Source organism: Oryzias melastigma, linkage group LG6 (genome assembly GCF_002922805.2).
Source record: "Oryzias melastigma strain HK-1 linkage group LG6, ASM292280v2, whole genome shotgun sequence".
Taxonomy (NCBI): Eukaryota; Metazoa; Chordata; class Actinopteri; order Beloniformes; family Adrianichthyidae; genus Oryzias; species Oryzias melastigma.
Genome location: NC_050517.1, coordinates 10380737 through 10393957, shown reverse-complemented (window position 1 = coordinate 10393957; position 13221 = coordinate 10380737). Strand labels below are relative to the sequence as shown.

At 39.6% G+C, this 13221-nt stretch overlaps 1 protein-coding gene across 1 annotated transcript in view; it reads right to left on the bottom strand.

The window, feature by feature from the left end:
* Positions 1-2778: 2778 nt before the first annotated feature.
* Positions 2779-13221, bottom strand: part of cspg4 (chondroitin sulfate proteoglycan 4) — a 91912-nt gene continuing 81469 nt past the window's right edge. The window contains exons 8-11 of the mRNA XM_024282372.2: positions 10711-10842; positions 10047-10207; positions 6056-6239; positions 2779-5612 (exon numbers count right to left, since the gene is read on the bottom strand). Coding sequence (XP_024138140.1) covers positions 3820-5612; positions 6056-6239; positions 10047-10207; positions 10711-10842 — 2270 coding nt within the window. The 3' untranslated portion in view covers positions 2779-3819. The remainder of the gene's footprint in view (positions 5613-6055; positions 6240-10046; positions 10208-10710; positions 10843-13221) is intronic.

Below are 13221 nucleotides of genomic sequence, written 5' to 3'. Positions count from 1 at the left end.
AAATGTTTTTTTAACAATAAAAATGATTTTTTATATTTATAAATATCTAGTGTTTTTTACTTATTTGCTCCAGTTTTTGTTCACAGTTTTTTGTCCCCAATTAAATTATTTAGTTTCACTTCCAGTAAAGCTTATTTATCTTGTGTTGCTTAAGTTTTTCTTTTTTTAATACACTTCCTGCTATTATTTTAATTGCCTTGGCTGCTTCCCTGTTGTTTTCTTGGAGCAGCGCTCACTTTTCCTGATTTCCTCATCCATCTGACCGGTTTACAGTTTCTTTTTACTGTCGTCTCACCTGTCACTGAGGCTGAATATTGGATAATGCTTCAGCTAAATAAATGAGTCTGGAGCGCTCCCATCCTGCGGATTCCACCATATGACACCAGACACCTCATATTGTTGCTGGATGATCAGGTTCTCCAGCATTGCAACCTTCACATAGCATGGATACTTTATTTTCTAAGGAGTGCAACGACATTATAAAATTATAATCATATTCATCCTAAATGAAATGTATGGAAGAAGATTTATCACCAATTACTTAAAGCTGCTGGAACAGAAAGAGGGTAATGAAAATGATGCAGCAACATAAAGTCAATTAGTAGATTGTAGAAACCCTCTTTTATTTGATTTCTGTAAGAATGCAAGGAGGTTTTTTTGCACTTTGTGAAGGTATAAAAATGTGGGGGAAAAAGCAGAAGAAAAAGAAGAAGAAAAACCACTGACTGTCATTCAGAGCAAAGAAAATGTGTAAAAGAGGCAGAAATCCTCTGACAGCAAAGGCCATGCACTGGAAAGAATGACAGTGCAGAGGAAATGCTGACAAACCCAACGACCGTCCAGACTCCAGAGGAGTTGTTGGAGACTTGGTGCCATCTGGTGGTCAAAAGGTGGAACTGCTTTAAACGGCAGATTACTTAACTTTCATTTTTTTTCTGTAATGCAGATAAAACTAGTTAATTTTTTACATTGCAGTTTCTAGATTTGTCACAGCAAAATTTTTATATTTTAAGAAGACGTAAAAATGTTAAATGTAACCTTCTGATGCATGAAGATTTTTATTTTTCTTTCTCAATCAATGCAATAAAGAAAGACAAACTTTTTAAAAGCTGTCCACTGTAGTGACCACCATGCACCAGAGGGTTAAAACCAGCATAAGACATTTAATGCAACAGTTTTTACCCAGAAATCAGTTTATCAAATGTATAATTATGTAAACAGCAGACTAAGAAGAAAAATCTGATTATTTCTTCCAAACCACTGACCCCTTGTGAGTTAAGAACAACCATATTGTGGATAAATTAAAATCTAAATATAGAAAAAAACTGTGTTACAATTGACTCACAGTTATAACTCCAACAAAAAAAAAAAAAATGCAAAAAGATTTGTTGCAGGAAAGCTTTATTTCCAAAAAGCCTAAACCAAACATACAAACATACAGCAGCTTTAGAGCTTTATAACTGTTTTTTTATTTGACATCATTTATTACATTGTTTTTCAAAAACAACCAGCATTTGACAGAAAATACTTGAAACTGGATACTAAATGTGGGTTAGGGAGACTGAAGCAATAAATAATGAAAAGTGAGACGTGAATGAGTGTCTGTGCACACAACCATGGACCACTGGTTTATACTGAGCTCCAGATGGGAAAAATTGGGATTTTGCAACTGACTGGAAAGAGAGTCTTTGCATTGAGTAGATTTCAAGAGGTTGTCTCTGTGTGCACATCAGACTAAAAACTTTAAGCAAAAGGTCTCCTGCAGAAGATTAGAGTCCTGTCAGCTGTAAAGTTGAAGGTGGAGGTCACCTCAACCCGCCAGACGTTTACAAGAGATTGAAAATACACATTCTGGTCACATAAACATGACAATAGCTCATCTTAACTTGCAGCAGATTGTAATGTTCTTGCTTATATGAGTTGCTGGCATTTAAACAGACAAGACTAACATGGCAGAAGGTGACTGCATTTAATTTGTATTGTCGCCAGAGCTAAAAGAAAACTTCAAAAATATAAAATGTGCGCTAAAGTGATTCCTGGAAGAGAAAGCTCAGTTTTAGCTCCTCTCTGCAGAACAGATGAAACAGAGTCTCCTGGAAATGTTCTGAGCTTTTTGCTCTCTGTTAAATGTTATAATACAAAGAGTATAAAACAGATCAAAGAAAAGGGGTTAGTATAAAATATTGAATACTTAAATTTCCTTAAATGATAAAAAGATGAAAAAAGGCATACAGCATAGATAAAATGTAAGCAACAATTTCTTTACATCTTTTTTTTTGCTTTGATGACCTAGTTTAACTTGCAAAAATACAATATATATACAGTATATATATTAAGCAGTGACGGAAACCTGCAGAACAGAACTGTCATTTATAGCAGTAGCTGTTTCCATTGACTATGAAATTGCGCAAATTGGATTTGCGATAGTAAATTTGCTTAATGGAATTACGATAATTTAGGAAAAAAAACTTGCATTAAGTGCATGGAGGAGGGTTTGTTTGAGGCTTATCAAAATTTACATATTTCGCAAAACTGCAAAGGAAACATTTTTTAAAAATAAAAGGAGTCACATGACCAACAACCGAATACCAGACTTAAGGCGCCACAAGAGCTCATCTTAAGTTGTGGAATTGTTGGATCTGCTGTAAAATCACCAACAACGATTTCCCAAAAACTGCTACATGAACAAGACGCTGATGTCTCCTTCAATAGATGATGACGAGCACTAGCCAATAGGCAAAAATGTGAATGTATCTGCTGTAAATCAAGGTGTTGTTCACATCCATGAACTATAGAATGACATAGAATGACTTATCAGGTGAGTTCTTTTGTGTTATATTTACATAATTATGATTTAATGGAAACAGTGTAAATGTGAAATAGTGTTTTTCAACATTTCTAGAATTTTGATAAAGTTGGAAACACAGCCTCTTTTAATTTTGTATTTCTAGCAAAAAAAAAAAAGTTTAAGAAATAAGATAATTTCAGATAAACAACATTGTATATTTAGCTCATAAATGAAATGCTAATATCTGGGGAGTTTTATCTATTGCTTCTGAGTGTATCAATAAAATCAGTTACTATTTTCAGGTTTGAAAACAAGAAACTTATTTTATGTCTGCCTGTTGGTTCCATTTTGGAAGTTAGCAAAAATTAAGCTAGGCTATATTACAAAAAAAGAAGATATTTGGGGCTAAACTTCATCAAACCTGGTCATTTTTTAACAAGGTCAAGTTTAACAAGTCAAAATGAAAATGTTTGCGACTATGAAGATTGACAACATTCATTTTTTTGTGTGTGATCTGTGTGGGATGACAGGAGAGGATTAGCCTAGCATAAAACTGAATGCTATTGTTTAATGGGTGTGAATTTAGCCCTGAGAAACAACATTTAAAATCTTTAAAAGAATCATTTTGTCCTTGTCATGAGGAAACAAGTTGACCTCATTACTTATGTACAAGTTTATCAAAATTACTGAACCAACAATTAAAATAAACTACATCGGATTAAGACTACCTATTCTGGTTAATGTTTGTAGATAAATTTGATACAATATTAGAGCACTCCACAATAAATTGTTGCAAACATCTGACATGTTCATGTCTGTGTTTGTGCCCTTTGACAAACCACAAAAATGAAATAAATAGATATGGCATGAACCTCCTAACATCCACAACGGCCTCTTTTGTTGTTCAGTGTTTCCTTCAGAATTTGTCCACAGCTATACTGAGAAGAAGCAAAAGCGGAGCAAAGTGTTCCTTTCATCTTGCAGAAGTCTGTAATACTGATAGGAATGGTTTGAAGAGGTTGCAAAGTGTTTCAAACCCAGTACTGGTTCTTTTTTGAGGCCGGGTTTGATGTCCGACAGTGCTGCAACAACTCAGGGTCTGCATCTTTAGAGTCCATGTTGGACATGGAGATGTTATTAGCTGGATCAGTTTTGCGGAAGGTTTCTGTGCCGGCCACCTCTCCGTTTTTGGGCTTTGAGGATGCCGTCTGGACATTGTGCTTGCCTGTCTTGTTTTTGTGGACCAAATAGTACACTACAATGGCGGCTAACAACAAGAGGAGGAGCACTACCAGAATGGGGATGAGAATGGACCAGATGCTGCTGCGACGAGTTATAGGTTTCACGTGAGAGTCAGAGGCAGATGATGCTGTGGTCCAGGCCCAGTCCATGTCACCTCTCAGACGCGGGGTTCGGGGGGTGTTATGAGAAAAACCACCAGGGACTCTCAACAAAGTGACAGGGTAAAGCCCAGAGGAGTTGTAGGGGCCTGTCTGGAAGGAAAGCACACATTCCGCAGGAGGGACTCCATGTGCTTTGAGGAGGAAGTGGGCTTCATCCTGGTTAGGACCACTTCCTTTTTCTGAAGGGTTATCTATTTCTAGAGTTACACGACCCTCATCAAGGTCCTTCTGGCTGAATGACTCCAGAGGTTGCCCCCCAGGTTTCAGGAATCGACCCCCTTTCGGCTGCTGGGTGATAGTGAATGTGGGAGTTGTCCTTGTCTTGTTGGCCAGAGGAGTTGCATCAAGAAGCCGTTTGTCTAGTTGGATGAGTGCCCCCTGGGGTAACAGAGGATCCTGGGCAATGTTAGCCAAAGGTTGAACAGTGATGTTGAGGACCGAGGAAACGTTTGCAATCCGGCTGCGGGCTGTGAAGGAAACCGTGTCTTGAGGGGAAGTGGACTTGACAAAGCGGACACTGACTCTGCCTTCTCTGATCAGTTTCTGGGTGAATGCAGATGTAGGTTGGCGGTCAACCATAATGGCAGCATACTTTGGAACATTTGTGATCTTGTAAAGGATTGCCTCCTCAGTGGGACCGTTTGTGGTACCCTTCAACATCTCCTCTGTCACCAAAGTCTCATCGTCACCCTGCTTCACTCTGATCTCTTGGGCTTGGTGGAGATAAAGAGTGTGAGCCAGGATGCCAATGTGTAAAGTGAACCTCTCTGTCTCGTGTTCCCCATCCGTGACAACAAATTCCACAAAACCATTTCTCAGACTGTTGTCGCTGTAGAAAGCCACCTGGTTATTGTTGACCATTTCTTGTGTGAACTCAGAGATCGGCTCCATAGTACGTATGTTATAAAACCGACCATTGGTCGGTGCTTTGGTCACCTTGAAGCGTACTTCATCAGGCGGACTGTCTTCGTCCTGTGTGTTGAGATACTCCTGATTGATAACTGTCCTGGATCCCTGAGGAACTTCCAGGAGAACATCTGTTGTGACAAGCTCAGGGGGCTCAGACCCTCGTCGTTTGACGGATATCTGAAAGACTTCCTCTAGTATAATGTTCTCAGCACGGTGGGGTACCCCTCCCCTTTCAAGCTTTAGACGGGCACGGAAAGAGAAACTATCAGACGGGCCCCTGGAGTCATCGTGGAGATACTCTACCCGCCCTTGTGAAACATCTTCTTGGGTGAAGGACTGGGTGTTGTGAGAAAGGTCCTGACCACCAAGGGTAATACGACCATGATCAGGGAAACGTTTAATCATATAAAGCACGTCCCGTTCTTCTGATTCAGGAATAAGTGTCAGAAGGTTGGAAGCGTCAAGGATTGACTTGTCAATGGTTTTCCTTTGACCTTGCACGACCTCAAGACCTGAGGATTAAAACAAATACAGCATGAAGTGTCAGACAACTCTCGTCCGCGGTATTGAGCAGCATGTTCTTTTGCACTGTACTGTACTTGGGAGTTTGTCTTAAATAGTTCAGTAGTGTCTAGAAGTTGAGTAGTTGCATCTGGACTTTGCCTCATCAAGGTTTTTGGATGAGTGGCAAAGAGAAGACAGTAAGTCCAGATGCCATGACCCAAATTCAAGACGTCACCAGAATGTATAGTAGGAGAATTTTTGTTGACAAGTCAAACCAGAGTAAATTACTCAGCTCCTTTACTTCACAGATCGTGTTTGCTTACAAATATGTGAACATTTGAGATATATTTTGAGTATAAATATTTCAACTAAACCCTCACCTTCACGACTTTATGAAAACTATCACATCTTTCTTTTACAGATGTTTTACTAATTAGTAAAGTTTCTTCACCTGTGTTCCTCCACAGCTGGGAGGTGATGTTGCTGTGAACGGCGTAAAAGGAGATATCAATGGGTAGGATATGGTGGGTGTCGCGTGGCGGTTCTGATTCCACCCTGAACTCCAGCTCGTCCTTAACCAACCAGAAGGGCTCAGCAGGGAGCTGGTGCTCGTAGTAGACCGCCCCTGCCTCCAACTGGAAACACAAAATGTATAGAAAAATATTAGTCTACATTAGCTGCATGGTAGTGCAGTGGTTAGAACTCTTGCCTCACAGTAAGAAGGGCCCTAGTTCAAGTCCCGGTTGTGGGACCTGAAACAAAATCATCAATGGAGGACCTTTCTTTGTGGAGTTTGCATGTTCTTCCCATGAGTGGGGACTTCAGATTCCTCCTACCATCCAAAAACCCCCTTAATTGGTTACTTTATATTGCCCCTAGGAGTGAATGCAGGTTTATGCGGGGTGTGTGATCGTGGCTCTGTGACAGAGTGATGACCTCTCCAGGGTGTACCCTGCCTGTGCCCAGAAGTGCCCAGGTTTGGCTCTGGCACCCCTGTGACCCCAAAATGGACACAGCAGTGTAACCCTTGTGCTATCCTAGGCATGTTTACATTAAAAGTGCGGTCATCTGGACCCCACAAGACAGCGCACTGAACTTTTTTTTTCAAGGATTTTTTATCTCTACTTGTGTTTGTGGCAGACATGAAATCCTGTCTACCTTTGTCATGGGAGGGATCACACACCAATGTAAGGGTGGGGTCATCTGGACCCCATAAGATAACATGAGGGGTAAGAAATTACCGGTAGTTTACAACAAAATCCAGCACTTGGGGGAGAAAACAAATCCATGCATTTGATGTAAAACTTTATTCAAATGGCTATTTGAGTTGTTCTCTCTTCGTCTCTGGAATGTGTTTTTGAAATTTTGTTAAATTTAGCAAAAAATGCAAATGTCACAAAACAGGCAGACAGCTTGTTCCACGAGCAGCAGGTTTATTATTGGAGCTAAGAGTCCACAAAACTAAAGCAGGGTCAGACAGGCAGAGGTCATAGACGAGCAGGGGATCATCCGAGAAGAGAGAGAGAGTAGTCAGAGTCCAGGCGAGGGTCAGGGCAGGCGGCAGGCAATCAGAGGGTCAGAGACAGAAGATCAGGTCCAGGTATAAACGCTCGATACTGCAGGCAGGGTGGCACAAACAAATACTTTGCAGTGAGTGTGGCTCTGTGTGCTGCTTAAGAAGCAGGTGGGTGATTGTCTGATGGGAGACAGCTGAGCAGGAACCAGGAACTGTGTGCTGAAGCTTCTGGGAGATGAAGTGCAGTTAGTACTCTGGTGACTGTTCCCGCTGGTGCCCAGAGGGGGAGTCAGAGTTTTCTGACTCCTGACAGCAAAAATGTTGCTGTGCCATTGTATTTAAGCCTTTGCCAAAGTTCTCCTGGGTGGATAAAACCGACCAAAAACGGGCAAACTTGTACGGGGTGTAGAGTTAGCTGGATTAGTTTTGCAGAAGGTTTCTATAGATCAAAATTGGTGAAAGTGTTCATGCACCTTTTTGTCTATGGGAACGCAATTAGGGCATATTTTGTCTGGGCATCCTACGGGGACTAATGTATTAATTACCTATCTGACTGTGGATGCAGTATTTGCACATGTTCAGTAAGGGTCCAGTACTAACACCTTACTAATGACTAGAGTGTGGCATAAGTGTAGCGTGCGACAGCATCACCTGCATGTCATAACTTTGGGATAAATTTCCCAGATGCACAAAAGACATTCGTTCCCTTCTCAAGAAAGACCTCCCTTGAGGTGGCCGTACAAACCTAAAGGGGATCTGCGAGACGCAGCTGTGCTCCCATTAAGATACTGCGCCTCTCTATGACCCTCTATAGTTCCCGACAACCCAAAAACATGCAGCGCCTGTACAGGTTAATCCCCCTACTGGTGCACATGACTAAGGCTTAACTAGCTGAGGTTAAGCACATTTGAACATATGAGATAGTGGGGAACTAGAATGGATTCCTTTGTTTACCTTTTAAATAAAGATTTAAAATACAAATTACTGAAAGACCATCAACCAGTCCTACTTTTACTCATAACTTGAGTAAATTCCAGATTAAAATTGCTCCAACACAAGTGAAAGTTGGAGAGGTGGAAGAAGAATCCACATGACAAATATCTGTTTCAACTTGTTTTTAAAGATTCAGAAAACAAATAAAAAGTAATTAAAATAAAGCTTGTTTTAAGGGTTTGGTCTTCGGCTTTTCTTCTCTGTGAATCATCAACCCACGGCTCCAACAAACCACGTCGTGACTTCCGTCTGTTTAGTTATTATATCTGCATAAACTAACAGTGTTTAGCTGACTTGGAGCATGAGTCACAGCTGAAGCAAACTCACACGTTTGGTTGTGAACTTCTCGTGCACACTCGGACACACGCTGCCGAGAACGTTAAATCGTGTTTTCAGCTCAGCTTAGTGTCAGATTTTCTGTCAGCAGCAGAACAGAGCGGTCCGTTTGTTTATCCGAGCAGAGCCGCATGTCAGGGATGGAAATGAGCAGAGTGTCCTGAATCCGCCACAGTCCCTGCAGCTGCATGAGCAGACACAGCCAACAAAACACAACCGTCGGATCGATTAACCCGTTCATGCTGTCATGTTTTATCTCAGTTTTTGTTTTGTTAGCGGTACAACTATTAATATAAGACAATATTTCCCATAATTAAAGAAAAAGTTATTAGTTGATTCCAAATTGCCATAAAAGCTTAATGCACTTTGACTCCCCCTACTGGCAACAATGAGTAATGCTGGGATGCTTTGTCCTGAAGATGAACACAAATAAAAAATCTTAATTAAAGTAACTTTTTTTTACTTTTTTATTGGACAAGTGGAAAAACAAACTTCCTTTCAAAAGAATGGGATATGATGTCTGCTTATTTTTGAACTAATTATCCTTTTCTGAAGAATTTTCCAGTTGTGTCCGCTCTTTGAAATTCAGGTAAACCCAGTTTAAACAGGTTGAAATAGTAAAAAAAAAAAGCTTAATTTTATATTTTTTGCACTAAAAAGTTGACCTATAAATACAGGATATTAGAAAAGAATGGGTCAGCAAATTAAATTAATAATAATAAAAAAACTTAGATAGAAACATTACATTAAAAAAACTTAAATACCCTAAAAACAAAATCCAAAAGGCCCAACTAAAGACGTAGATCCCTTCAGTTCTCCGACAGATGCTGAACAAAAGAAATACTTTTGCACCTTTTGTATATTTTAAAAGCTAATTTTATTTTTAAAATTGGTTAACCACAAACAGGATATTTAGCTAAGTCAAGATACTGATAAGATTTGAACCTCACCCATTTTGAAGAAAAAGCTTGGGAATTCAGATCCATATATCCTCCTATTGCAACATTTTCTTATTCATAATTTGAATTTGTATGGCTTAGGATAAAGTTATCAAGGATTTAGCACAAAGTGATTAATTAAACTTATACTTTTGAAGATTTTTCTTGTCTGATGAAATCTGAGAAATTTTTTGTGCTTTAAAGGTTTTGTTTGAAGCTTATTCCATCTTTTTATTTTGTTTTCAGGGTTAGAACACTCCCTCAAAGTATGAGTTTTTGTTACTCCCATTATTTCACTTGTCTGAGTTGTTTTAAAGCAATTCTTCAAACTATTTGAACAGCAGTTTTACCCCAGAAAACATAATCAAATGTTTAGCATTAAGAGTTTTTTAGTTCCTCACTTGGTGAAAAGGGAGAGTGGAGTATATTTGTTAGGTAATTTAAGAGATCTTCTTTTTTTATTTAAATTTGACATGTATCCAAAGACTGATCTTCAACTTTTCAATACTGTTTGTTGTATTTAGTATGAATTATAAAATTAGAATCTATTCAGGCAAGAATAAATGTCTTCCTGCATCGATGTGTGACATGTTTCAATGAGGATGTTTGAAAAGTCTTTTAAAAGTCTATTTAGGAACAACATATGAAAAAAAAATCACCTGTGACTGGGAAAAACTGTTAATTTCCTCAAACTGGTTCTTTCTGTTTGCCAAGATAAGTCTTCCCAACCGAGGTGAACGGACGAGAGAGAATCGCGCCTCCCTGCCGTCCCCGTTGCTCACAGGCTCCAGGTTGGAGATGGTGATCTGCTGCCTCGTTCCTGTGAGGGCACACAAACAGAGAATGACCTGTCAGCTGCACAAGAGCCAAACTACATCTAGCCGGGAGAAAATATTCATTTTTATAGGATTTCAATAGATTTATGCAACAATATTTAATAACCGGAGACATGATCTGTTGGATTTCTTTTTGGGCCTCAGAAGTTACCCTTTGAATTAAAAGGGAGAATCTTTCTGCCACAGAAGTGAGAGCGGTCACAGCTCTGCAGGATCTCTGCTGCACTTCCTGCAGCCACCAAGCAACAAACAGCCAGTTTTCACTCCACATTTCCCCACTAAATCACCATGCTTGACTTCATTCATTCCACCCTCTCTGCACTCAGTATATTACCCCTACATTAACCTCCCATGAGGCGCCAGTAACTCCACCCCACCCACCTCCCCTGAAGGTGGCAGCAGTGTGTCCCCCTGCAAGCGTGCACTCACTCTAATGTTGTGTATCACTTGTGCGGAGTTACATATTTGTGCGTTTGGGGCTTCTTACCTGGAAACATGAGGAGCTTTTCATGTGTCACCGGGGTGCTGGTGGCTGGCTTCACCGTGATCTCAAATTGGTAGAGGGGGGATGTGTGCTCGCCGTCTGTCACGGTGAAACTTAACCTGCTCTTCTCTTCACCTGCACAAGAAACTAGATGTTGGTCATGGGGCTTCCACTTCTTTCAACAGGGGGTTAAAGTTCCTCGTGTTTCTGTGTATTTGTAACTGCTGTGTCATTGGGGCAGAGTAAAGTGAATTTAACATCACATTTGTGACAGAAAACTAACATTTGTTTTTCAATGCTTTTCCTAACTTTCAACAGGAATACCACAAGATTTAGCAGAAAAAAGGGATTAAAGTCTGAAAGTGCCAATAAATACAGGAGGAGTTTTGGATTTTGACAGAAGAAGGAACTCAACACTAATCTCAAATGCTCACAAACATAATTTTGTGTTTTGATTGTAAAAATTCTCCAACTAAATTTGACTTTGCAGGTGAAGGCGACATTTTTCAACCCAAAGCAATTGTTAAATGTTCAGTTTTTAATATGGAAATGATTCAAGTTTAGCTAAAAGTCTTTAGTTTGTCAATTAGCACTTTGCTAACAAACAAACCACAGTATGTCAGGGAATTATGGGGTGTGTAAACATTTCTTAACTACTCATCACGTTGTCGGACATTCACCACTTTTTCATGCTGTCCAATCTACAATTTCCCAGAAGTCTTTGTGAAAAATGCATTGATGCTCTCTAGATTAGCAAATTTAGACCACAATGCCTTCCCTTTGAACAATTTTTCACTTGGAAAAAATGTATTTGCATTTTCTTTCATAAAGCCCTCCAAGGATTTATCATCAGCACACAGTGGATTTATAGATGGTTCATGTAAAATGTTCATATTAGGCTTTTTACTTCGGGAAATCTGTGATGTCATATTGGCCGTTTAAAAAAAATTATAGTTTGCGTGGTGTTCAAATTGCTATTAAACCCAGGACACTACAAAGTCTCACACTTCATAGTTTTTAAGTAGCTATGGAGTTGGAAGGGAATTTGGACATAACCATGGTGTTTTAGTACTTGCCACAGATACATTGAATTAAACTAAACCAATTAAAAACTATAGAAACTATATCTTGTTTTACAACACCAGGTTTATTGTCCTTTCATCTGCCGGTTTATGAAAAGAAGAAGGGATGGCATGCACTTACATAATAATCAGGATGTGACTTTAAAAAAATTGTAAGGTTGTTTGACAAAACCATAGAAGAAGCTGAAATATAGAGAATATGGAGGTGTATTCACATTGACCCACTTCTTTGGTCCAGATTGAATGTAGATGTTTTTTTACATTTGTTAGATAGATAGATAGATAGATAGATAGATAGATAGATAGATAGATAGATAGATAGATAGATAGATAGATAGACTTTATTGTCTGTTCAATGAACAGAAATTCATCTTTCAACACGGCATAAGACAATAAAATTGATTCAATTGATAAAAGTTAAAAAAAGCTAAAAAGTTAATAAATATATAGAAAATCAAAAGTCATAGAGATCCTAAAAATCACACAATTCACCATCCACATGCATACAATTTAAGTGCTATTGAAAATTAAGCAGAGTGACTGCATTGGGGATAAATGATTTTTTGTAGATGTTTGTCCTGGCCAACGGTGTTCTGTATCTCCTGCCTGATGGCAACATGGAGAAAGAGTGATGGAGAGGGTGGGTGGTGTCCACAGTGATGGAGGTGGCTTTTCTCATCACTGCTCGCCTGTACAGGTCACTGGTTCATGTTATCATAGCATTTTTTGGAAGTGGACTTAAATGTATACGTTCTCGCCTTCCATATGTTGTTTTTCTTCCAGGCATTGCGGTTTCCTCCTATAGTCCCGAAACATGCTGCATGGGTTAATAGGTGATTCTAAGTGTGTCCCTTATGCTACGTTCACTGGCCTTGGAAACCTCCATTCGAGCGACCTTGACAAGTCTATGTTAAATGCACATATATGCCCGTTTTGAGCTTCCACGTTCAAAACTCTGGTGTTCACGCACGTTTTTATGTTTGCTTTCTGGCTCGACGTAAACACCAAGCCATTGAGCACATGTCAAAAGTTAAGTTTGGGTAGTACTTCTCAAAACATGGAAGGGCCAACCGTGAAAATTGATTATGGAGGAGAAATTAATAATTGTGGGTTGTGCCCAGCTGGAATTATATCACAACAAGTCTTTCATCTATCAGAATAGAGCCGGGAAAGAAAAACAAGATTCACGAGGTTTGCATATCTTCCAACTGTAGGAACATGTGCTAATATTGGGTAGTGACAGATGTGTGTGAACCCCATGTGGTAAAAGAACGTCTATTATCCCAGGTGCAGCACATTCTTGAATGAGTCACACATGTGTGGTGTTCCTGTGATGTACTGGTGAACCATTCAGGATGTACCTCGCCTTCACCCTTCAGGAGCTGGGATAGGCTCCAGCAACTCAGTGACCCCGATCTGGACCACTCTAGGC